This window comes from Ursus americanus, chromosome 16, assembly GCF_024610735.1.
Source record: "Ursus americanus isolate L20-20 chromosome 16, mUrsAme1.1.p, whole genome shotgun sequence".
Lineage (NCBI taxonomy): Eukaryota > Metazoa > Chordata > Mammalia > Carnivora > Ursidae > Ursus > Ursus americanus.
Genome location: NC_142142.1, coordinates 30,467,633 through 30,494,274, shown reverse-complemented (window position 1 = coordinate 30,494,274; position 26,642 = coordinate 30,467,633). Strand labels below are relative to the sequence as shown.

Genomic DNA, 26,642 nt, shown 5'->3' with positions numbered 1-26,642 from the left:
AGAAAAGCACACGAATGCAGAAATGTGAGTAATTTTATGGGAAGGCACTATGCTGATTAGACTTGAGAGTGTCTGCCCTTGGCCAGTGAGTCTGGAGGCTTCTGTGGGTAAAGCTGTGCTTTTTTTTTTTTTTGAAGTCTACCCCTGTGGAGAAGAGAGGACCCAGGGCCTGGGGGAAAGATGGCCGAACTAATTGAAATTAGAAGGCAGCCTGGCTGGTGAGAGTTGCAGGGAAAAGTGCAGCCCCTAGGTATAAGGGCTTTTTTTCTTGAAAGTATTTTGTGAAACTGCTTTGAAAATGATTAAGTACTGTACTGTATAACATAAGGCTTTTTTAAAAAAAATATAATTAATGACTTCTGAAACAAGGGAATTACTAGTGAAAACTGTAAAAATCTGAAAGATTTTCCAGGCCAGCAAAATAAAAGCAAGTAACTTTGTAAGACCTGTTAGTAGTTCTGATATGCAAAATTCTCCCAGTGTAGCATCCTGCACGCCCCCCCCAACACCCTCATGGGGCTATCTGCATTTCAAATGCATATGGAAGCAGCTCAGGTCAGGAAATCCTCTAGCGTTTTGAATAATTTTTGATACAATTTGAATAATTTTTCTCTTCCTATTTTTTCATTAATTTTGGTAGGCTCTTGTGTCCCAGAATTCACTAGGCAGTGGAATACTTGAAAAGCAAGGGGTAAGTTGGAGGTCAACTAAGAGGACATATTTGATTATAAGGTTTGTTGGAAATAGTCTGAGGTTGTTGAGGTTTTTGTTTGTTTGCTTGGCGATTTTTTAAAAAATTTTTATTTTGTTGGTTCGACTTTGTTTTGTTTTGGAAGAAAGGCAAAATTTAAATCTTGGCCATTGTGGGTAGGTTAGTACACTACTTTTGCTGAAGGAAGCCACGCCTGGGCCTGTGTGTTGGCGCGTTGCCCGTTCTCTAAATTGTGAGGCCCTTGGCCTCTGTTCTTGTGAAACAGGGACTATTCATCCCAGGCACTTAGGATAGGACTCCTGGATTCCCAAAGGGGTTCACACATCAGGCCCCCCCCCCTTTTTTTTCCCATCATTTTATGAGGGGGATGGACAAGTAGCTCTAAGATGTTAGGAAATGTATCCCTGTTAAGACTCTGGAGAATTGGATTTAACTTTTTTAAAAAATGAAGTCACATAGACCTACTGTGTGCCTTTAAATATGTGTTTGGGACCTCTCTGACCAGTAGTGTAGCTATATATACCTCTTATTTGTTAGTTTTATTTTGCTTTTAAGTAAAAGGCCTGTCGTTCACTTTTTAAAGAACTTTTTATTTTGAAATGATTATAGCTTTATGGAAAGTTGCAAAAATAGTAGAGAGGTCCTGTGTACTCTTCACCCATTTTCCCTCATTGGTAACATCTTACATAATCAAAGTACAATAGAACTAAGAAACTGACATTGGTACAGCCCACAGAGCACAGTCAGATTTCACGGGTTCTACATGCACACATCTGTGTTTGTGTATATATACTTCTTTGCATTTTTTTCATACTTGTAGATTCCCGTAACCACCAGCACAGTCAAGATATAGAACTATTCCATCAGCTCAAGGATGTCCCTTATGCCACCCTTCACAGTCACATCCACTCTCCTCTCCCTGCATCCAGCTGTAAACCCGAGTAACCACTAACCTCTTCTCCTCTGTCATTTTGCGAATGTTACAGAAATAAAATCATGTGGTATGTGACCTTTTCCGATTCGCTTTTTTCACTCTGCACGATACCCTTAAGATCCACCCAGGCTGTCACATTACCAATATTATTCATTACCCATCTGTTCTTTTTTATTGCTGAGTAGTATTCCATTGTATGGATATACCACAGCTCGTTTAACCGTTCACCTACTGAAGAACATTTGGGCTGTTTCCAGTTTTTGGCTCTTACAGTTGAAGTTGCTGTGAACGTTTGTGCAAGGGGTTTTGTACAGACATGTTTTCATTTCTCCAGGGTAAATGCCCTGGAGTGTGGAGTGTGATTGCTGGATTTTGAATGGTAGGTGTATGTTTTGTTTTTTTAAGAAATTGCCAAACTGTTTTGTGGAGTGGCTGTACAATTTTGCATGCCCACCAGCCACATATGAGAGATCTGGTTTTTCTCTGCATTCTCACCTGCATTTGTTTATTATTTTAGCTGTCCCAAGAAGTGTTCTAGTTTCAGCCTGGTTTTAATTTGCGTTCCCTAATAGCTAATGATGTTGAGCATCTTTTCATGTTTGCCATCTGTATGTCCTCTTTGGTGAAACATCTGCTCATGTCCTGATTATGTTCTAACTGGATTGGGTTTTTTATTACTCTTGAGCTTTGAGAGGTCTTCGTCTATTCTAAATAGGAGTCCTTTGTCAGATATATGGCTCGCATATATTTTTTTCCAACATGTAGTTGGCCTTTTTATCTTTTAAACCGGACCTTTACAGGGCAAAGATTTTTAATTTTGGTGAATTCCAGTTTATTGATTTTTTTTTCCCTTTTATGCATTGTGCGTTTGGTGTCACATCTGAGAATGCTTTGCCTAGGACTACATCCCGAAGATTTTCTCCTGTGTTGCCTTTTTAAAGTTGCATAGTTTTACATTTTTTAAAAAAGATTTATTTATGTATTTTATAGAGATTGAGAGAGAGAGGGTGACAGGGAGGGGCAGAAGGAGAGAAAACTTAAGCAGACTGTGCTGAGCGAGGAGCCCGGTGTGGGGCTCCATCTCACGACCCTGAGATCACGACCTGACCTGAAACCAAGAGTTGGATGCTCAACTGACTGCACACCCAGGCGCCCCCATCGGTTTACATTTTATGTTCAAATTGTAGTTCATTTTTGCCCTCTTTTAAGAATTTGTATGTCTGGCTTCCAGTCTTAAAAACCATCTCTTAGGTGTTTATTACGTTTTTCGGGCTCTAGAATCTACACAGTTGACTGAGGCACGTTCCCACTCTCAGGAGCTCAGCCCTTAGTGGGGCTGTTGTGCGGACATTTCTGTGTGTGAAGTGCAGTAAGAGAGACAAACGTGCTGTGGGAGCACTGAGCAGAGAGGGCTCGCTTCGTTGGAGGTGGCGAGGGCTTCCCTGGCAGGTCGCCCACACATGGCGGGAACAAATCAGCTCTTGCCTTTGATGCAGTTTTTGGATATCTGGATTGCCCTGAGTTCTTTAGTGTGGGTTATCCCGGTTCTTGAGCACATGCTGAGGTCTTGGGGTAAACTAAGTATGGTTGAGGGCTTTTTGGAACTGCCACATGGCGTAATAACTTAAAAAATAATAAAATACAGTACTTAAAACTCAATAACATACAGAGTATGAAGAAAGTTAGATAGCTTTAAAATGAGAATGTGTGTTAAAGTGAGGAAGGTGGTAGTATTCCAGATTGTGTAGGAACGGTGGACCTGGTTTGCTTCCTGGCCCTGCTGCCTCCTTGCTGTATAATCTCAGGGAATTTGAAGACAGTAATAGTTCTTACCTCTTAGAATTGCATGAGGTGAAAAGAAACAGTGCTTATGTACAGTGCTGGACACATTGAAAGCACTCAGTAAATACCTGCTGCCATTATTATTATTATTAAAATTACAGAGAGACCAGTGGTTTTAGAATGTTATGTGTTTTCTCATGTATGTCCTTTCTCTGAGAAGCTGGAATTCCAGTTCTTATAGAAACTTAGCTTTTCACAGTTGGGAACACTGTGTCATGTACCAAATATTACTTATTGAATGAGGTTAGAAGTTAGGACACTGTGTTCACAAGCCAGTACTGGCTATAAAATGGACCTTTTCCCCCACCTATCAACCAAGATTTTCTGAGTAAAGAACAGTCTCCTCTCCATCCCAACCACAGGAGGTCTGTGTGCTCTCAGAGCTAGTTCAGAATTTACCGTGCTTGTTACTGTAGGTACAGTAAGTCAGGGTTGATGTCACCAGGATGTGTCCCAAACTTTGTGACCAGCAGCTCCCTTTCCTTTCCCTCCATGACCAAGTTGTTTGTTTCTCAGAGGAAGTGGAATGAACCTCAGATGTACAGTTCTAGAGCAGTGGTCTCAAATGTGGGTGGACATCAGAATCACCGGCAGGGCCTGTGTTTTAACAAAACAGACCGTGAGCCCTACCCCCGCACCCCCGAGTTTTGTTTCAGATAGCTCTTGAAGGGGCCTGAGAATTTGTGTTTCTAACAAGTTTCCGAATGATGCTGGCCCTGCTGGTCCAGGTACCACACTTTGAGAACCGCTATTTGAGAGCATAGTCTCCCTTTAATTGGCTCTAGACTGAGGTGCTTAACTCTTCGAAACTGAATGTGTTTCTGTTTAAATGAGGGAGATGGAAATAGATTGATTTCTCAGGTTACTAGTTGATCTGCATAACTCTGTGCTTGGCTCTGATCACCCTTCTGTGCCTTCCCGCTTTCCAGCCCTGACTTTTCCTTCTCCCAGTTGTCTTTTGTCACTCCTTGGAAGACAGGCCGAGTTAGGCTGTGTGGTTACTCTATACAAGCCCTATTGCCTTGGCTGTCACTTACTCTCTGTAAAATAAAGGTGTTGACTCCATACTTACATGGTGATGTCGCTGTGAGGCTTCGGTGAGGTGATGCACGTGAAGGGACTACGTACAAGGTAGAGCATGGGGCAGAATTCGTTTCTTGTTGTGAGCATCCTTGATTACCCTTCAGAACGGCGTCCTCGCACTTGAGGAGGGATGCTTCTCCTGATGCTGAGTTTCGCTGCTGCTGGGGGCTTGTGAAGAGTGCATGACATCTGAGGGCCTCCGTGGAGAAGGAGCCCCAGTGCCTAGCCTAGTTCGACTGCCGACACCATTATGGGGCTTCGTAAGATGGGATGGGGACACATTTTTGACTGAAATGAATCACTTCTCCCTTGAAGTCCTGTGTGGACTGATTGGGAGAGAATAATACCACAGGGTGACTCCTCTGTCAACATGAACCTTTTCTGGAGGCTCATCTCATTGGCAGGTGGGTCGGCAAGACATTTGGGTTATGCTGGGAGCAGGGCTTACCCGGTTAGCAGGCTGTTATCAAAAGGTGTCTACTGTTTCTGGGGATGTTTGTGGCTTTGGTTCTGTTCCTGGCGTTCTCCCGGGGGTGAGGTCCTTGAGAGAAGCCCATAGAAATGCTAGTGTGGAGTTAGCATTGAGTGGCCCTTCTCCCGGGGAGGATCTAGAGGCAGCCTGCGCTCCTCCACCTTGGGTCTGTTTCACCGGTGAACCAGCCTTTGTCAGCTTAAGGCAGGAGGCGGGCCTTTGGCCGGTGTCTGGACTTGCTCAGAGGCCCTTCCACATGGCATCATCCTGACAGTTGCCTCCTTTGAGAGTGTTCTGTAAGCTGTAAGGTTCCTTTCCCTTCCCCACATCCAGCTCCTTGCCCTGACTTCCCAAATGCCTCTTGCGTACTTCTCCTTCCTTTGCAGGTGCACACGCGAGGCGCTTAGGCACTGGTTACCCGGCTCCGGAGTCCACGCGAGCCGCACAACAGGTCTTCCCACTTCTCTCCTTTCGCACCTCTGCTGAGCTGCTCTGTCCTTCCTTCTTTCCTCCACCCTTCTCCGAACAGGCAGAGCAAGACGAGGATGATAGGGATCTTGTCTTCCAGGCTCGCTTTGCTTCCTGCGTTAGGTGGGGTTCGCCTGCGCCCTGCGGCCCGGCGCCAGGGCAGGAGGACGCATTTCCCATTTAGTTGCGGCTTCTCAGCCGTCAGGGCTGCTCTGGTTAGTGTGACCCCCCAAAGACAGGTGGGAGGCAGGCCTGTCCCTTCCTGACGTGAACTGTACTCCGAGGGACTCTGAGAACCAAGTTCCTGAAGAGTAAGCCCCCTCTGTCTACGGGCCTGGGGGAAAGGGCTGACTAGGAAAGTCTCTGGCCAGGCCTGTTTCCTGAGGGACCAGTCTCCAAATACCACGGCAGCGAGGCTGATCACTCATCCTGCTGATGCGGGAAAGGCTGAAAGAAGGGCAGATAAGCTTGCCTGTCTCGGATCTTTTGGGAGCAATGGGGGAATCAAAGAGGAGGAAAAATAGAAAAAGCGGCTAGGTCGCGTGCTCTTTCGGAATTACAGAAGCCAGCTGCAGTGCCGGGGGGATGGCAGTAATTCACTGCAGAACGCGGGTGCCACCAGTTTAGTTTGTGTATCCAGAAGACTGAGAGAAAATGTCTTCTGAACTCAAAGTAGCTTAAAATAAGACACCTGGGAAAGTAATGTAAACAGCATCACAAACCCATTTCCGCAAACCTTAAATATAATGGGGCTGTCAGATAATAAGCAGGAGGTTTGCAAAAGAACATGATCCTCACAGACTTACCTTCCTGTGGTCGTGACTGGCCTGATGGGTCATCAATGAGCAGTCGTGGTGTGAAAAGTGGGGAGTACGTTTACTTTAGCTGACTTTGAGACTTGACCCTGTCAAGTATTCATCCCCCCCCAAAAAAAATCAAGAATGTAAGATCTAAAAGTGTCTACACTGAGATACAGATTATCTTAGTCCTGAGTTTAGAAATAAAATATTCTGAAATTTTGAAGTATCTTACCTTCAACTTTCTCCAAAATAGATTCCAGGAATTTGGAGAAACAAATTGAAATGAATACAAATATTTATATTTTAATGACAGTTATTAAGTGACTAAGATCACTTTATTAGTTTAGGAACGTAAAGTGTGTTATGTGTAATTAAACTTGCTCATAAAGTGAACATATTTTGTAGTATTAAATTTTGTAGTTAGGCAGTAATCACAAATATTCTAATTGAATTTACTTTGAAATATTTTGACTCCTCTTCAGGAAGGAACATGTTGAACATTAGGAGGCATGACATTGCTCATTTTTTAGATAGACTATAAATTAGGCAACAACTGGGATATAGAAGCATTCGCCGCTCAGTGAATATCTGTCGAGCGAGGAACTGTGGACTGTACAAATCAATACTGAGGTGGAGAATTTGATGAGGACACAATGAAAGGATACAGTCCTCCATCCGACATTGGAGGGTCTGTCACGTGCGTAGAACTGGACTAGGCATGGGGTGTATGTCCTTCGCTCCTGTGGAATTTGGATTCTAAAAGGGCTGTAATGGTGTAAGTCCTTAGAAAACAGAAGACAAATGAACTGGGTTTATTCTGCTCTGAGAAGAGGATGACGAACAATTTAGAACTGCCTTTCAAGGATTTTATCTTCCCCGTGGACTGATTAAGAGGGAGTGGATTTCAGTTATAGGTATCATGACTTCTAAAGGCTGGGAAGGGTTCCATTCCAAGGAGCTTGGGAGGAAATGAAGGTTATAGATGCAACCAAGGAATTACTAGAAGTGTGGGGCTGTCTCATTCTAGAAATTTCTTTAAATTGAGTAAGTATGAGTGAACATCCTGTATGAATGTGGGAGGTGGGTCTAATGGCTAGTTTTGATGTGTTCATCTGTGGAGCTTTTGAGGAACTTGAGGAAGCTCTTGTGGCTGGAACTGTGACCAATGTGCACAGCAAGAACCAGACCACGCTCAGTAGGTTTTCCTAGATGAGGGAGGGGAGCCCTTGGAAAACCATCAGGTGGGGCTGTGTCAGGGGGTCCTATGAGACATGTTCTATGGCGACAGCACGGGTTGTGTCTACATTTACCTTTCAGTTTCCTCTTTGATTTGAGTGAGTTATACAATCTGGGAAGAAGAGTGGAAAATTAGTGCTAATTATGCATCATGATTTGTTTGTAAAGTCTGTTTAATCATGTTGAAAAAGCATTTAGGAATCTGTGATGTGATGTTTACTCTTTCAGTTTAAGAAGTTAAAAAAAAAAAAAAAAAACAGCCCCCGGACTCTTAATTCTGTTTATCCTACAACTTTACTGAGTTCACTTACTAGTAATAATAGTTTTTTGGTAGAGTCTTTAGTGTTTTCTCTATATAATATCATGTTAGGTGTACACAGTAACAGTTTTACTTCTTACTTACCCATTTGATTTTGGATTGCTGCAGCTAGGACTTGCAGTACTGTGTTGAATAAAAGTGGTAAGAGAGGACCTCCTTGTCTTTTTCCTGATCTTAGAGAAGCTCCCAGTTTTTCACAATTGAGTGTGATGTGTTTATCAATAAGTATATCTCCAAAAAATAACTCTATATCTCCTTTAAACAAAGCTTAAAGCTCATGAATGCAGTGGCAAAATCAATGCTCCCATTGATGACCTTTGTGTTTGATTCAGACCTGAGATTCACAATTTCCGGAAATGTTCATTATGGGATATTCACTGTGGAACAAGAAGAGAGGTTTTTTTCCTTCTTATTTGTAATGCTTAGGAGAAAGGACACATCCTCCCCCCAACCTCCCAGTAACTACCCTTTGGTCCTTCTGTCTGAAGAGGAGTTTCCTAGGCAGCTGAGGGTGTTCAAGTTAGAGCCTGGTTCTTGATACCCTCTCCAGGTCCAGCTAGGACCTTGCATGCCAAGGTGACAGACAAGTTAGGGGTTTTAAAGAGCGTTTGGATGACACTATGTATTCTTTCATCTTGGCCTCTGATAGTAGGACTACACCATTAAGCTTATTTTCAGAGAAATTGTATATTTTAAGACCTCTCAACCCCAGTGCTTGGAAAATTGAAAATATAATTTTAGTCTAGTTTGTCAATTTGCTGAACAGTCTGACCTAAACAAAACTTTAAATGTCTTCATCTTGTTTTGTGCGTGTGTTTGTTTGTTTGGTGGGCAGCAAAGCAGTGTTCATTGAGAGATAGTAAAGTGATGGCACAAAGCTCCCGAAGAGGGAGGGGATCCAAGAGGTCTGCCCGAAACGTCTTCGTCTTTGATGTGCTTGAGCATCTTGCTGTTTTTAAAAGGCTCCCAGACTCGATCATTTCTTGAAAGTGAATTTTGTCGCATTGATTCCTGTTCCATTTCTCCATTCTCGTAAAAAGAAGCTAAAATGTACTGAGCACTTATCATGTGCTAGAACGCTGTGCCTTGCACTGTCTTTCTTACTCTTTGTGACGCCTGTGTAGTAGGTCCACTTGCTGTCTCCACTCACTGACCCGGTAACGGGCACCAAGAAGTTAACTCATTCGCTCAGTTCACAAAGGTGATAAATCACAGAGCCTGGATTCTTACACTGCTTTAGGGGCAGATTAGCCAAAACAAAACCAAAAAAATGGCCTCTTTTGCTTTTCTTTCCATTTGGTGGGTATTTTCTCCTCGATCTCTGCTATTCTTTAAATCTTTTAATACTCCGGTCTTCTGGCTTGACAGCACCGTTCTCTTTTCTCTACACTCATCACGTCTTAACATCCTTCCCTTTGTCCCAGGACTGCCTGACTTCCTGCTGGGCAAGTTATTACAGTTTCTTTTCTCCCCGCCTCCTATAAGTAATTCTCGTGGAGCCCTTTTTTCTAGTGAAATATCATTGTTGATTTGTATTCCCTTTTATGAAAATCCCTCAAGGGCAAGGAGATGCATTCACAGGCAGGTGTTTTCTGGAGAGGCTGCTACCTCTCCTCAGACACATTTTCTGTAGTCATTGGAGTCCATTCGTCTGACAAGTAGAGTTCAAGCAGTGCTTTACATCAAAGGGCCTCTGTGTGTCTTCAAGCTTCACCACTTCCGGGGGCTGTGGGCTCCTCTCTTTGCTTGGGCAGCGAGGTAACTCACTCTCATTTATAACTGGTTTGCAGCCATTTTCACCTTAAAGGTCTCTCTAAGTTTCCCATCTTTTGGTCCCTTCCCCATAGAAGAGGCTATTGAATGCAGAGCCATGTTTCTCAAAGTGTGCTCTGTGGAACCCTGGGGGTTCCTGAGACCTAAAAACCGCCTTCATAGTAACACTAACGTACATGTGCCTCTTTCACCGTACGGACATTTGTACTGAGGGGGCAGAAGCAATGCTGGGTGAAACTGCAGGGGCCTTTGCGCGGATCAAGGCCGTGGCACTGACTCTGCTGGTAGTCTGTCTGTCCCTCACCAGCACACACTATAAAAAGCCCGCTTCACTTAAGACCGTTCTTGTTGAAGCAGTTACAAATACTAATTTTGTTAAATCTCCAGCCTCAGCTACACCTTTTTAATGCCTCGTGTGATGAAATGGAAAGTATGCGTAAAGTACTAATGCTGCAAACTGGGGGAGAGCTGTCATGTGACTGGGTCGGAGGCTTAACTAGAGGCTCTTTTCATGGAATGCCATTTATAGTTGAGAGAACAGCTGATGAACTGTGGTAATTCTGATTTCTTGGTTTATTGGGTATTTAGTAGATGTTTTCTCAAAAATGAATAAAGGGAGCCTGTCACTTGAAGAAAATCAGTGTATGCTCATTGTTGCCAATGATAAAACTCAAGCTTTCAAGTGAAAATTACAATTTTGAAAAATTTGGATTTGCCACTAAGAGCTTGACAGCTTCCTAGTACACAAAAGACTTTTCTGATGATCGCGATCCATGATATATTAACAAATGTGATTTTGTTGCTATGTTATGAACTTGAAGTATTTCCATGTATGGAAGATTTGCATAGTTCAGTGAACTATTATTTTCCAAATGACCAATATATAAAATTATGAAATCATGGATAAAGAAAGCTCCCTTCAAAGTGAGAGATGGACCAACGGATTTTAATCTGCTAGAATTTAGAGGAATATCCAAGACAAGGTCACTGCTATAGTTTTATATTTCACATTGCAACCACCTTTAAGAAATTAGCACTTGTTGAGTGTGGGTATTATTTCAAAGAATAGTCACAATTATCTGGAAAGGCTATCATAACACTCCGCCTTTTTCCAATTACATATTTGAATGAGGCCAGATTTCCTTCATCTGCTTCAACTAAAAGTCACACAGCAATAGATTAACAGCAGAAGCAGATAGGAGAATCCAGCAGTCTATTAATAATAGCCTGACACCAAAGAGGTTTGCAAAATTATAAAATAATACTGTTCTCACTGCTTTGTGTTTTGGAAATGAGTTTTTTTTTGACATGAGTTTTCATAAAGAATATTTTTTGTAACTTAGAATGGGTTTACTATTATTGTTTTTAAATGAATTGACATATATTTTAATATTTCTCAGTTTCATTTTCTAAAGTAATAAGTATGGATAGATATGGCCCACATAAACAAAAACTTACTGGGTCCTCAAAAATTTTTAAGAGTGTAAAAGTGATCCTAAAACCAAAAAGTTTGAGCCCTGTTGGTATAAGAGTAAACACTGTGTATACTCTGGAGCCAGACCAGCAGGGCTTGAATCCTGGTTTTTGCCCCTTAGTAATTGTGTGACTTTAGGCAAGTTATTCCCAGCGCTTTAGTCTCCGCGTCTGAGAAATGAGGATAATCCTCATAGAGTTGTGAACTCCGTGAAATCAGTGTGTGTGCATTCTTGTAGACCTAGGGAGAAACCGTATTTCTCGACAGATTCCAAGCCACCAGGCCAACAAGAAGAAAGAGATAAGGGTGGCTCTTAAGCACAGTTGCAGAATCCAGTGTGTGTGCCCTGAGTTGGATCTGGACACTGGTATCTTCTTACCCCTCCATGCTACCTTGGGCCTGCCTGTGTCATGCATTTGTGCACTGTGGGGCAATTGTCTGCCTTCTGGGTCTGCCTCTCTCACTAGCCTGCCATTTTGGGTCCCCCCACCAGCCACTGTCTCACCCTTGGGATGCTCAGTGTCATAGATCTTGTGGAATGAATGAATGAATGAATGAATGAATGAATGAATGCGTGAGTAATTCTACATTTTGCTGCTCATAAATTCCACAGACCCATGGTCTTTTGTAACGTATAGGAATGGTAAGGAAACCGTACACTGTCACAGATATCTAGGTGCTTTACAATACCATTTAAGTTCTGTGGAATGCTTTGGAATAGTCACAGTTGGGTTTGCATCTCGGCCCTAGGGCTGTGAGCTGTGTGGCCCAGAGCATGTCATTTATGTTTTTGTTGAGGTAAAGAGGAGATAAGGAGACCTGATTGTCAGAGATGTGAGGATTACCTGAGATAATGTGTGTATCTGTCCTGCTCCATAATGTTATGTTCTGTGCCTTCCTTCTGTATAAAATTAGGCAGCTGCTTATCTCACGTGACTCCGTGGCGTAGTTGTCTGTGTGATTTTTGAGCTTCAGATTTAGCAAGCATTTGTCATATAATATGGTAAGCATTTTCGCAGGCCTTATGTCATCATGTTGCAGTAGACATATTTTTTGTTACAATCACTTTATTGTATCTTTATAACAATAGTTTAGATGTAACTGAAATAGTCATATCCTCTGACCCGGTCATTCAGGTTAGCAATTATGAAATTTAGGAGCACTAAAATTGTTGACTTCAAATCTGAACTTATTAAAAAGTCACAAATTTACACACAGAATTCTTTACCAAAAGAGTCAGTGCAGGTTGGTTGGTTGGCTTGTTTTAGAAAGAGTCGCTGCCTTTACTTATTTATTTGGGTTCATCAGATCCATCATGTTTTGGCTTCAGATGTGATCGATTTACAAAATTTCAGTTTATCACCGCTTTTCCAGGGTGTGTGTGTTATATCAGCACTTGTACGGCAGAGAAGTACCAGCGTCCTAAACCTGACTGTGCATTCAAATCGACTGCGAAGAATTCATTTCTGGTGTGCACTTGTGGAGATCCTGTTTTATAGGTCCAATGCAGCGGCTTGGAAGTGACATTTTTAACATGTACCACGGCCGACACGGACACAGCACAGGCTTGGGATTCATCATTAAAGTGGTGACACCATGGTGAAAATAGTATGCGGCCAAATGGAAGGGTTATCCATGACGGTGCTTCATCAGTTGCCATGGTGTTCTGGTGATTGGCAGGGAGTGTGCTACTACTCCAAGCTTTTATGAAAAATAGCACAAATAAAATAGCTCTGGTTTCTTCTCTGCCTCCTATATTCAGGGAAAGCAACTTTCCCAGTACCTTTCCCCATTATCCACAAGCAAGAGCATATCATTAAAACTCCCCTCATTTTAATGTAAAAAATTAAACAGGAATAAAGTACTCAGAATTAAGTGTGCCTTATTGAGGGATTTTTGGAAGGCAGAATGGCGTTGCAAAAAGAGCTCTGATTTTGTCTGTGCTGCTGGCTATCTCTGTGCCTCTGGGCATTACTTAACCGCTGTGAGCCTAGTCTCCCTATCTACAGAATGGGAATAGGGTGGCGATAATTAAACATGATGATTTTTGTATCATCCCTTACTAGACCCTCAGTAAGTGGTAGCTCCTGCTACTATTGATTATACTCTTAATACTGGAGGGATGTTTTGTTTGTTGGGGAGCATTGGTTGCTTTAAATTATGAAGTTCATTTATAAGCCAATAGTGACTTATGACGGGAGTGAGTATAAGAAGTCCCAGTCCCCGGGAGAGATGCTGCCTGACAGACACACCGTGTCCCACAGCTGCAGTGGCTTCGAGAACAGGACACTGAGAGCCGGAGGAACCTGGGGCAGGCCAGACGTGTCTGAGCTGCTCCTCTCCTTAGTGTGGGCAAGAGAGGGAGCCTCGAGAAGCAGAGTCACGCATTCATGTTGCCATCTTGTGTCTTGGGGTTTATTTTAAGGCTTTTCATCCTGTTTTCCTTTGTTCCAAAAATATTAAGTACTTACTGTCTGCCTGCAGTGATAGAAACACATGTAAGCAATGGAGCTCACAGGCTAGTGCGTTTTTTTTTCCTCAGTGGGAACATAATGTGTGCCAGGACCACCCACAAGAATACCTTTATGATGGTCCTGAGATTGATGAAAGAGTATTTAAATTTCAGTTATTTAATTAAATACAGGCTTAGTTATTAAAACTTATCAGAGTACACAGTTCTAGAGATTTCCTGTACAGCGTAGTGCCTACAGCTAGCACTGGCTTAGAGGGTAGAGCATATGTGAAATGTTCTTACCACACACACAAATTAATAAAGGAAGTGGGAGGGGACCTAGGTGATGGATATGTCTGTGGCCCTGATGATGGCGATGGCTTCGTGGGTGTATACTTACCCCAAACTTGTCAAGTTATACATGTTAAATATGTACATCTTTTTAAATGTCAATCACACCTTAATAAAGTTTTTTTTTTTTAACTTGTCTGAAGAAAAGAATTTCTGGAGTCCAGGTATTGTAGTTTTAGATAGGTTAAATACCAAATATATCAACATGAAATACACATTATGATATTACGTACAATATGAGTCGAGGTATTTAAGTAGCCTTTGGATTTTCTGTTGAAGTCCAAAGTTAAAAATGATTTTCTCAGGGCGCCTGGGTGGCACAGCGGTTAAGCGTCTGCCTTTGGCTCAGGGTGTGATCCCGGCGTTCTGGGATAGAGCCCCAAATCAGGCTCTTCTGCTATGAGCCTGCTTCTTCCTCTCCCACTCCCCCTGCTTGTGTTCCCTCTCTAGCTGGCTGTCTCTCTCTCTGTCGAATAAATAAATAAAACCTTTAAAAAAATGATTTTCTCTTTGTAGTTACAGTCTTTTTATTGTGGGATGCTCTCATGTACCTGTGTTGACTGTGTGATAGGTAGGACTGGACTGATTGTTTTTCTTAAGGTGAGGGACTAGGCACCCTCAGGGGTCTTCTGACTCTCTTCTTGCTCCCAGATCTGTGGAAGAAGCACGAGCCAAAGGCTGCATTTGGGGCACAGTTCCAGGACACAGGGCTCACCTGCAGGGGTTGAGCGGGATGAAAGCACACCTTCTCTAAGTGAGAGCTTGTGCTCCAGCTGCAGAATCCCCGTGATGTTTTTAATTCCAAAATCCCCTATAGAACCCCTGCAGGAACTGGACACTTGTATCCATGTAGACTTGTAATTAACCTGTTTTAGCACTAGATGGCTTTCTCTTGTTTTTGTGTTTTGTTTTTTGGGGGTTTTTGTTTTTTGTTTTTTTTTTTTGGTCCCCAGTAGCTTTTACGAAGCCTTGGTCTCCTGATTAGTTTGAAAAAGACAAAATCATCTTTGAGCTAAGGTCTATAGAATTAAGAATATGTTTATATCTGGTTATTTTAAGATGTACCCTAATTCCATTAATATATATTTATTCAGTGCCCCTTATGTACTAGAAATTACCAGGTACTGTAAACATACACAGATAATTCATTGATTCAATAGATGTGTACTGAGCATTTACTATGATTTTATTTCTGCTAGAAACTGGAGATGCAAAGACGAATAAGACATCGTCCCTGCTGTTAATCAGCTTATGAGTTAACAGGGAGAAAAGTATAAACCAAACATGCAGGGAGTTTAATAGTGGCATAAATATGCATGGGACATGATGGGAGCACAGACAACTAGCCTATAGACATTTGGGGGGTAGGGTGGATGACTTCGCAGAGGAAGTGGCCCTGGAGTAGAGTTACAGAAGATTTCTGGATAGTCAGCTTGAATATCTGAGCATTTAGTATGTGCCCAAGGAAGAGTTTTCCAGCTCACTCGGAAAGAAAGGCCCTCCAGATGAAGGAAGCTTTGGGGGAACTCAAGTATTTCTTGAGGGTTTGTGTGAAGGGTATTTGGGGCAACAGAAGCCAGTTACTATAGTTCAGGGCAGATCGTGCTAAGTCACATAGGACGTAACATACAAACAATGCTCAGTTGTATGAGTGGGGTCAGAACAATTACTTTTTTAAAATGTAAATCTCAGAAGTTCTTGTAAATCTCAATGTTACAAAGTAACATTGGCTAACGTAAGCAACAGAGGGATTTTTTGGAAGGATATTAGGCAGCGCACAAATTGACAGGAAGGCCCAGAAAATGGGCGGGAACCGAGGTGAAAATTCACTGGGAACCCAGCCAGGGATATGCCGTTTGTCTTGTGAGGATGGGCCGCCGCCATAGCCACCACTGCTACCTCTGGACCCCTGGTAATGTTACCGCAGGTGATTTATCAACATCGTTTGTCTTTGTGTCATTTCGTCAAGATTCAGTCTTTGGATGGAATATCCAGTTGACTGAGCCCAGGTTGTCCTAGCTGCTTGAACAGAGAGGGGACCTTCCGGCTTCTGAAATGGGAGCTAGAACCTACCCCCAAGGTTTACACAATGAGTTCAGGGTTTCCGAACACCGAAAGTATTTAATTAGAAGAGGCGATTGACTCTCAGGAATAAGGTGGGTAGCAGTTGGCAGTTGAATCACTTAATCTCAAAATTATTTTGCATTTCTGTAGTGTTATGAAAATAATATACTAAAATTTAAAAGGCTTTTAAAAAGCTCCTTTAAATACTGTATTCTGAGTCATCCTCCTCCCTACCCATACCCGAGTGACACTGAACTCTCCATTTCTTAAAGAGATGACAGGCTTTCATGACTCAGTCCCTGTGCTTCTCCTTGAACCACATTGTGTTGCTCTCTCCTCACCTCACAGCGGATTAATGTCCTCCACATTTTCCCCCATTCTGCTCACTTGTCTCTTTCTCCTTGTCATTTCAGCTCAGTCTCACCTCCCTAGTCAACAGGTAGTGATGAATTACTTCTGGGCCTCCAAAGCTTTGTGTCCCTTTAACAGAACACTTACTCTGCAGTGAAATTCGGGTAGTTGTGTGCATGTTGGTTTCCAGAGTTAGGTCATAATATCCTGAGACCAAGGATGTTCTTACTCATTTCTTGGTGTTTATAGCTCCTAGCACGGTGCCCTGTTGAACTCAATTGTTACTTTAAAGGTTAAGCATACATTCTGCATTTTGGTTCACACTGATAATATCTCAGATATTTCTAAATAAGCATTACAAAGTTAAACTTCGCACGGCTTTAAAGTTACTAATCACAGATTCCACTTTGAGAAAGTCTAAATTAAATAGCTATTAGCATATTTATTATTTTCCTTGTTTTCTACAAGGGACAGATTGGTCCAGGGATTAGAATTCATATTTGGTGCTGAGAAAAACGATATCATACAGGGGTTGGAAATCTTGGAAACCTTCCTCCCTCCCATCCGTCACCACCCCCATCTTGGGTTTCAGATAATGGTTCCTTGGGGAAAGAGCTCTTCCAGTGCGTGTAGATTCTGTGTCCTGTTTAAAACCATGTGTGTTGCAGGCAAGTGTTCTGGAGCAGGGCGCTGTCACCTGTCTATGCTTCACTCAGGTCTCAGGCTCCTGGAGTGGGAATTGGCTAGCTCAGATGAGCTGGCTTGGTCTTGCATGAGGACTTGTGAACAGACTTGCCTTTATCTGTCAGGCACTAGTCATGGGTTCTCGAGGCCGCTTCTAAACACTGTTTCTAGGGCTTCTGTCTCCCTGAGCAGAGTATTCCACTCCCCCGGAAAAGTCTCCAGATCTGCCCAAATCAGGCTTGGTTGCTTACATTTAACTTTGAGGCGGCTGGCACACTCAGCAAATTCCTTAGCCCTTTGAAAGGGAAGGTAGAAGCCCACAGAATTGTTTGTTGCTGCGTTGAAACTCTGTGTTACAAAGTTATAAGAAGTTATTCTAATCTAGACGGTGAAATCGTTTTTAAACGCATTAAGAGGTTTTGGATTGCCTGTGGCTGGCAGAGAGTTTTTGGCTTGGGCGGAATAACACCTGGGAGTTTTTTGCAGTTAGAGGAGGGTTTGAGGAATGGGCCCCTGGCCTGCTTCTCAAAGCACCCCTGACAGGCCAGAAGGTGGTGGTGTGCAAATGCTCTCTCATCCTAGGGAACAGAAAAGTGCAAGGAATCATTGGGAGCTCCAGACTTGGGGAGAGGAGTGTGAAGCCAGGGGATGGCATTCCCAGCTGGGACATGGAAAATGGGGTGACATGTTCACGGGACATGAGGAGGCCAAGTAGACCACCAAGGCTGTTGACAGCAGAGGAGGGGCCTGGTAGTAGGCAGTCTTGAAAACCAAACATAATTTGAACTTGAAGCTATAGTTTAAACAGTGACATGCAAGCAAGTGGCATGCTAGAAGGATTTAAGGACAGGAGGTTTCCCAGCTCTGTGAGTGCTGGGTGATAGTCGGGTGACAGTTGGAATGTCTTCCAGCGTCCAGACATAAAGGACACTTGTGAGTCTGTTCTATTATCTTCTTTACAGACGCAAGATTTGATCTTAGGGCAGTAACTAGTTATGGTGGAGGTGAAGCAGATGGGGTCACCAGGGTTCTTCTGCCTCTTGCCTACCCTAGAAAACTCACTTCATTTTACCTGAATTCATTTTTCCTTCAACAGTGAGGCCCTTTGTTATTGCTATATTGAGTAAGGAAAAAAAAAAAGTCTAGTTCAGGGTCGCATTACCTAAAGGCCTCGGGACAGTTACAAAGAAAGTAATAGCATAAAACCATAGTGGGAAGGAAGCTTTCAGTGCTTTAGAAATAAGCCAAAAGCAGTCACGCTCGTAGAGAGCAGCAAAGGATTCTTCATGTTGACACAGACATGCAGATTTGGTAAAGAAGAAGGGGACCATTCTTGGTGAGATGAATCAAAGTCAAGATGAGGCAGAACTGTTGACCCTTCCAACCAGAATCCCAGAACCTAACCCTTTGTTGAGTGTGGCACGAACAGATACCTGGCCCTCCTTCAGGAGCCCTAGGGGCTGCACGCGCCCCAGCCCAGAGGGAGACCCTATAGAGCGCTGACTCCTTTACACTGGCCTTAGCTTGTTTTCCATTGCTTTTGCCACTTTCCCCATGTAGACTAAAGCTGTGACTGGTTATTCTGGGACAAGGATTGGTTTGAAAGAAGCAGGTGACTGCAAGTGAATAAGTCAGGAGGACCTTATGTGGAAATAGTCTTTTCAAAGCCCCTGGGGCAACTACATGGACATATAACACACCACTGAGCCTGCAGAATCCTTGATTGGCTGTGCATTGTCCTAAAACCACACTGTTCCTGAGCCCCTCGGCGGGAGCCAGGCCTTGCAGGGGCTTACTGGGTGAGAGTGGTATCTGGGAGTGTCCCTGGGTTCCTCCAGCTTTGCTCCTGGGTAGGAGAATGCTAACAAAGCCCACAGCATTCCCCCTCATATGTTGTCATATGTCACATGTTTCCTTCTAGTTTCTCATGTCAGATAGCCTTGACCCTGTGGGGTGGATCGTGTACCCTGCATTCGCATAAGATAAGAGACTCAATTTGTGCTATAGGAGTTCCTAGTGAAGATTCTGTACTACAGTAGGAAGGGAAGGATTATGCACCTGTGGGATTAAGGGCGAGGCCTCTCTTTCATTTTTGCCATATAGCCCAGGAATCTGAGGCAGCAGACCCAGTGACACACATTCTTGTCATTTTACCTTGCCCACAGATGAGGAAGCTACAAAGAGCATGATTCCTGTAGGGCGTGTCAGTGCTGGGAGAGTTCCCTTGGTTCACTTGGCTTAGTGGAGCGATGATACCAGGCCTGCCTATCTGCAAGGTCCATATGGTCATCTGCTGGACTGTTTCTTCAGCTCCAAGGAGTAGGGGCAGCAGTGGGAACATGACTCTCCCGGGAATGTGTGGGACACTCGAGTGTACAAAAAAAGAAGTCTTGAATGATTGTTGATATATGGTTGGACATCCTGTCCCTCGGTCTGCTGGTGTGTGAGAAGTGCTTTCACAATATTGAGGCCTGTAGACAAAATGGTGAAAGGCGGCGTAACCCTGGTGCCCTCTCTGCTGATGGGGGGACATCAAGGCGCTTTCAAGGATTGCTCTCCGTATGTTCTGTGGCCTGGAGCCCTTGAACCTGCTTTCCTTTGGCAGACCATTGGATAAGGTGTGGAAACTCAATTTGTACCAGGGTTGTTGTTACTGGTTCTTGGGCTGCGCAAGGATAGAAACGAGGCTGGACGCCAAAATCAAAGGCACACGCGAGGCTTTACCGGGTTTGCCCCTGGAGCCTAAGGGAGACTCAGCACTAACAGAGAGGCGTTAGACTGGCCTGCCAGAACAGAAGGGAGGCCCTGCTACTATAACGTTCCCCCTCAGGTTCCCATGCAGGTTTAGTATGCTCATGAGGGGGCGGGGAAAAGGGCTTCATCTTGATTGGTTGGAAGGGCCTTGTCCTGATTGGTTGATATTGGCCAGCAATTCAGGCCGCTCATTGGTGCTTTTTGGAGCCAGGGTCCTCTGTTTTAAGTCCAAAGCTTGTATGTGGGGCTGAATCTTGGTTCTGCTCTCTAGGAGAAGCGATTTGACAGTAACACCCAACAAAAAGCGCCCCAAGTATGTAATGTTTTTCACTTGAGGCTTGTTCCCATGGTCCCTAACTGTCTCACTGTAGTGATGAGAATGGCTAATGTAGAGGTTCTTAACTAGGTTCTATACCGAAAGCATATATTTATACATACACACACCCCCTACACATTCTTTTATATGCATATATATATAAAATATATATATAAATATATATAAAATATATATATATATATACCCTTAATTAGGTATATTAAGGACGGAGATTGCTCTCCGTTCTCACATAAAATTTTGAGTCGTGTGACTAATGGTGTCACCCAAAGTTGTCATATGCTTGCACATGCCATTCCTGAGCCAGATCCACTATGAGAAAACACCACTCTCTCTTTTTTTAATTTATCAGAGGGGGAGCAGCAGGCAGAGGGAGAAGCAGCCTCCCTGCTGAGCAAGGATCCCAATGCGGGACTCTGTCCCAGGACTCTGGGATGACCTGAGCCAAAGGCAGACGCTTAACAGACTGAGCCACCCAGGTGTCCCCACCACTCTCTCTTTTATTGAAATGTGTGGGTCCTCAACTCCTCTCTCACGCTGATTTGATGGGGGTGGGGCTGAGGGTACAGAAAGGTGTTTTTATGTTTGGGGATTTTGGCCTGGGTGCACTGTTCTCCCTCCAGCTTAGGGCTTCCCAGCTTTGGCTGAACACTGGAATCACTTGAGGAGCTCTATAAAAATACAGGTACCTGGGCCCTGTCCCCAGAGATTCCAATTGAAGTGGTATGGAGGAAGCTTGGGTATTAGGATTTTGTTTTTTATTTATTTATTTTTTAAAGATTTTATTTATTTGACACAGAGAGAGTGTGAGAGAGCACTAGCAGGGGGAAGGGCAGAGGGAGAGGGAGAAGCAGGCTCCCTGCTGAGCAGGGAGCCCCGACCAGGACTCGATCCTAGGACTCGGGGATCATGACCTGAGCCGAAGGCAGATGCCTAACTGACTGAGCCACCCAGGCACCCCAGGTATTAGGATTTTAAAAGTTCCTTGGTGACTGTAATGTGCTGCAAACATTGAACCTCGCACTTCTTTAATTTCGCACCAACAGTTCCACGTGCTGAAGTAGAAGCCAGGTCAGGATTTGCCTTAGGATTCAGGCCATCCATGATTCCTAATTTTAGCCTGAGACACTTAGATTTATAGATGTAGAAGGTGAGGCCCAGAAAGGAGTGAGTTTCTTCCAGGATACTTCTTGCAGATGGCCCAAAAAGAGAACCCTACAGATACTGTCATAGGCATTGAAACTGCAATTTTAGACTGATCTCCATATAACATGTCATTCAGGTTTGGTTTATATTCATCTTTAAGATGAGAGACACTACTATATTATTTAGCTTAACTTTGTAAGATAAATATTCTATTTTTTCTCTCTAGTCCACACGTGCCTATGATAGATGTGAGCAAACATGCAAATATTACTTCATGTTTTGAGGTAAAGAAACTGAGGAGGCTGATGAGTAAACCCTCATCTATGACCTCAGAATAAAATTAGGTACTGCTAGCTTTGGCCTTGTGGGAAACGAGCAGACAAAAAAAAAAAACCTACCAAGAAATTTCAAATGACTTTCATTAGTTTGAAGTTAGAGCTGAGAAACATTTGGGATGCCTGGGTGGCTCAGTTGGTTAAGCATCTTCCTTCAGCTCAGGTCATGATCCCAGGGTCCCGGATTTGAGCCCCTGTCGTTGTGGGGCTCCCCGCTAAGCAAGTTTCAATGTTTCTCCCTCTCCCTCTGCCCCTCCCCCCTGCTTGTGTGCGCTCTCTCTCTCTCTCTCAAATAAATACATAAAATTTTAGAGCTGAGAAACATTTTTGTTCTAATGGAATTATCATTTGGTCAAGGATTTTAATTTAAAAAAAAAGAAGCATGATTTTTTTCCCCAGAGTGAACGAAGCTACTTTGGCCAAAAAAGAGCCTTACGTGTGGAGCCCAAGCAGAGAAGGTGTGGAGAGGGCAGAGGGCCTGGCCCACGCTGCTAGGCGTTCCCATGATGTTGCGTGTGCATGTCAGTGTTATTGTCGTGGTATCTCATGTTCAGTGCCTGTAGGGTTGTATATTATGTCACGTTTAATTGGAACAGGAAGCACACTCCAGTTTGTGCGTGAAGCAGATAAACTGCAGCTGAAAGGCCAGTGCTGGGCAGAGAGCCAGAGCCCATGACCCTGGCTTACACTGCCACATGGGGCTCCAGAATCCTTGAGTGGGGCTGCGTGCTCTGTCCTGGGCTGGGATGTGCTCTTGCTCACACGTGCTCTGGCAGCACGGCCAAGCCCTCTCTGTGTCTTTTATGTATTCGGTGACACAGCTGCTCTTCCCATTTTAGTATCCTTTTCTGGCCTCCCCACCTCTGTCCTTTCTGTACCCCATCTTGACCATCAAGAGGGCTTGATTTCTGTCGGCGCCGCTGCTGGTGCCTGTGGAACTGGGTTGTGTGAAAGTATCATGACTTCACTCAGTGTGTCCTGAAGGTTGTTATTTTGACCTCATGGGTCATTTTGGTGGGTGGCTGGACTTGTGATAATTCTGAATGGTAACTTTGGAATTTTATGAATCAAAAAGACAGCTCTGAGTTGAATGTGGAGAGAATGCCTCGTGGGCTTTCATGAGTCACACAGGAAGGAGGGAGAGGAGGACTTCATTGGCACTAATAGGCATTTTGCTTCTTCCCAGGTCCCCCTCCTGTTTGTTACAGCCCCGGTAGTCCTGCCCCAATTCTAGAAGACCCCAACTACTTTTTTCCAGACTTCCAGCTCTATTCTGGGAGGCGTGAACCATCTGCTTTGACGGTGGAGGCAAACGGTAGTAGCATCAGGGAAAAAGTTGGTAAGTCCTCTAACTGGCATTTGGGTTGGAAAAACAAGATGATCATATGTTTCTGATTTTTAGCCTTTTTGAGTAATTTTTTCTCTATCCTTTTTTTTTTTTTAAATCAGCCAGTTGTATTATTGATCGTCTCTTTATCGGTAGGTGCCTTATTTTTAAAGTTTGTGCTATGGTGTCAGTAGACTATTTTACAATAATATGTGACTCTCTCAACACACAGAGTTCTTATGTAGGAACTTGAGAGTTATGCCATTTATTCCCTAATTTTTCTCTAAGTCCTAAATACTTTTATGTACTCTTTCCCAGAACATTTTCTTCTTCTTTGCTTTCACTTTTCATCTCTTTTTGCAAATAATTGAGAACTTTGGAAGAAATTCAAAACTATAGTAGGCAGGGAGCTGCCTCCTTTGTGAAAACTTATTGCCTATTTTTGAGGGCTTTTGAGATTGGTAAAACTGGCAAGGAATCTTTAAAACCACTGGAGCAGGGCAGGGGGGGTGTCCTGGGTGGCTCAGTAGGTTGAGCATCTGCCTTCGGCTTGGGTCGTGATCCCAGGGTCCTGGGATTGAACCCCAAATCTGGCTCCCTGCTCTCTCTCCCTCTACTGCTCCCTCTGCTTGTGCTCTCACTTTCTCTCCCGCTTTCTGTCAAATAAATAAATAAAATCTTAAAACAAAACAGAACACTGTAGGGAAGGATCTCCTGCTTCTTGGCAAATATGCTTATGAAAAGGGAATTCAGTAGTTTTCATGCTTGATGAGATCCCATTCCTTCTATTTTTCATCCCCCAAAAATAATTTTCTTTTGGAAATACGTTTTTTTATTTGAATTTTTACTCAAGTTGTTCACTATGTTTATTTTTATTTGAATTTGCTTGTGCCACAAGCCTTTCAGAGCAGTTATCCTGAGGGTGGGGCCTGTGTTCTCTTTACCTTCTACCCCCAGCACCTGTCAGAATGCCTGGAAGTAACTGGCTGGTGGGGAAGATTTGCACAGTGAGTGTGTGGCCCACTTCAGCCTACACTGATCTCTCTTTCCTTGGGTTTTTCATTGCTTATTACAGTTCTTTGGCAATTCATCTTACATGGACTTCCAATAACCTGTTTTTCATATTTGAAATTTTTCATTGCTGCGTTTTGGGTTTATATCTTCGGTACAGTATACATTCTTGGAAGGTAGGGAGTAAGTTTGAATTTACTGCACATGCAGTCTTATGGAGCAGATATGGAATCTGCCCATTTTACAGAAGAGAGAGATTCGGAGAAGCCAAATAACTTGCCTGAGGTCTCAGAGGTGTGATTTGGGGGACGGTGGGGGGGAGGGGGACGAGACAGAGCAGTATGATCAGAGTTGAGCTTCAGGACCCAGTCTGTAAAGTTCTTAAATTTGCTGGACAATTATTTTCTGAATGCCTTCTGTGTATCAGGGTTGTGATCTAGGCACTGGAGATACAGCAAGTGAAGATAGCAGGTAAAACTCTGCCCTCTAGTTCTCGAATTCTAGTAGAAGAGGACAGGTCATATATGCAGTGTGGATTGAAAGAAGAGGCCAGAGGCAAGAGATGGTAGGAGGCTGTTCGGGACCTCTAGGCAAGTGGTAGGGAGAGCTGGAACCCAGGAAGTGGCTGAGGGCATGGAAGATAGGGTTGGGGTCTTTTGCTATCGCAAGGGTACTAAAAATGTTGTCTAGTGTCACCTTTTCTCATATTTTAATACCAAAAAGAGTAAGAGGGATGTAATCCTTCACAGCCCTTGCCAAAAAAAGATAGGCATACACCTAATGACAAGTGTCTGTGTATATATACGTGTATACGGGCAATATACATATATTTATATATCTTGTAAGCATATCACAGCACCTTTATTTTTCCTCATTTCATTGTGAACTGAGAAAAACTAGCTTGGCAGTTGATCAAATGTGGGGAGAAAAGGAGACAAAGGGCCAAAAGTGCATCTGAAATTTCTATCTGGATGGCTCACATGATTAGGATGCCACTTATAGAAAACACAAACAAAAAGGCAACCTTGGGAAAGAAAGATGGTTTGGGTGGAGAAGAGGTATTCTATACGTGTAAATGGAAACATAGAGCCATCATTGCCTGGAGTTGTAGAAGTGAGGCTGCCTGGCTGTGATCTAGTTCAGTTCCCTCATTTACCCACGAGGAGATTGAGTTCAGAGAGAGTAAGTGATTTGCTCAAGGTCACACCTGTAGTAGGTGCTAGATTTTTTTACTATCCTAATGCTATATAATTTCCTCAGTACACTACTTACTAGTATTGTTGTGAAATGGATAAATTTTATACTTCATAGCACTCGCGTAGAAATTCCTTGACTGGTTAAATGTTTGATCCCCCATTACGTGCAGACACTGGGCTGTGCACTAGTGAGATCCAGATGAGTTGGCGTGATCCTTGCCTTTAAGAAGTTGAGAGTCTTGTGTAAATAAATCGTTCCTATCTCCTGAGATAATTGCTCTAATGGTGATCTATACAAATGGAGTGGGAGCTTAGGAGGGGATCAAGCCTGTTGGGCTGCAGGGGGACAAATTATACTCTAGAGGTAGCCAAGGAGCTCTCACCTGAAGCATGTCTAGGAATGCCCCAAGATGGCATGGTGAGATGCATCTGTCTCGGCAGAGGGAAGAATGTGAGTAAAGGCGTAGAGGTGCACGAGAACTGGCACGTCTGGGAGCTGTATGGTCTTAGGTGCTGCTGCACTTACATGCCAAGGGGTGGCCAAGGAGGGGAGGTGGTAGTGGTGGCCTGAAATGTTGCTGGATCAGGTAACACAGTACCTGCTGGGTCCTAGGGTAGAATGTCAGTTTCATCTTGTAATTAACTATTGAGGAATTTTGTGCAGAGGAGTGATATGGTTAGGTTTTCCTACTTGAACACTCTTTCAGGGTAATGTGGAAGATAGGTTGAGGTCTACGGGGTGGGTTTGGAGGTGGGAACGAGACTAGTGTCAGAAAAATAGATAAGAAGGGTGCTGGAATTGTCTGGGTATGAGACACCAAGGGCTTTGCAGTGTTGTGGAATGAACACAGATTTTGCTGTAGATGAGTCAGATCCCGACTCTGGCTCCTCCTACCTCTGTGACCTCTGTCATTTGCCTTTTCTGAACCTCTCTCCTCATCTGTGAGATAGGAGAAATAAATATCTGTCTCATATGATTGTATGTGCCTCCTACGATTATATGCGGGATAAACGAAAGAACATATGGAGAGAATTCAGCACAATACCTGATGCATCATATGCACTTCTAAAATGGTTCTTGAGGTTCTATTGTGGTTATCAGTGATAAACTGGGAGATTGGGAGGGAATGAAGACGGTTGGGGGAGGTGTTTAGGAGATGGAGTTGGCAGGCTGACACTGGATGTTCAGGGTAAGGGAACAGAAGGAACTTTGGAAAACTCCCAGGTTTCTGGCTTGGCAAGGAGTAGATTAGGCAGGGCTATGGGGTTTGGTAGGGGTGAGGAAAACATGTTGAGTGAGGAGAACCAATGGGCCATCTGCTGGTGGTGGTAGATGGATCAGTAGTCGAAGACAGGTGGCCGGTGTGATGGCCCAGAAGGTTCTGTTGAGTGAGGGTGGGAGAGCTTTCAGGGCAGAGCTGTGGGAAACACCAGAATTTAAGGGGCAGGTGGAGAAAAGGGAGCCAGAGAAGAAGTGCACAGAGAGGCAGGAGCCAGAAGCAGGGCAGGGGTTGGGGGTAGGAG

At 43.7% G+C, this 26,642-nt stretch overlaps 1 protein-coding gene across 11 annotated transcripts in view; it reads left to right on the top strand.

Annotated features, from left to right (window-relative positions):
• AMOTL1 (angiomotin like 1) overlaps positions 1–26,642 on the top strand; it is a 146,535-nt gene that overhangs the window by 55,479 nt on the left and 64,414 nt on the right. For 8 of the 11 annotated variants that reach the window (XM_045790785.2, XM_087868236.1, XM_045790786.2 and 5 more), the window contains one exon: positions 22,771–22,923. The exons of the other annotated variants lie outside the window; for them this stretch is intronic. In XM_045790785.2, the coding sequence (XP_045646741.2) occupies positions 22,771–22,923 (153 nt within the window). The remainder of the gene's footprint in view (positions 1–22,770; positions 22,924–26,642) is intronic. 11 annotated transcript variants of the gene reach the window in all.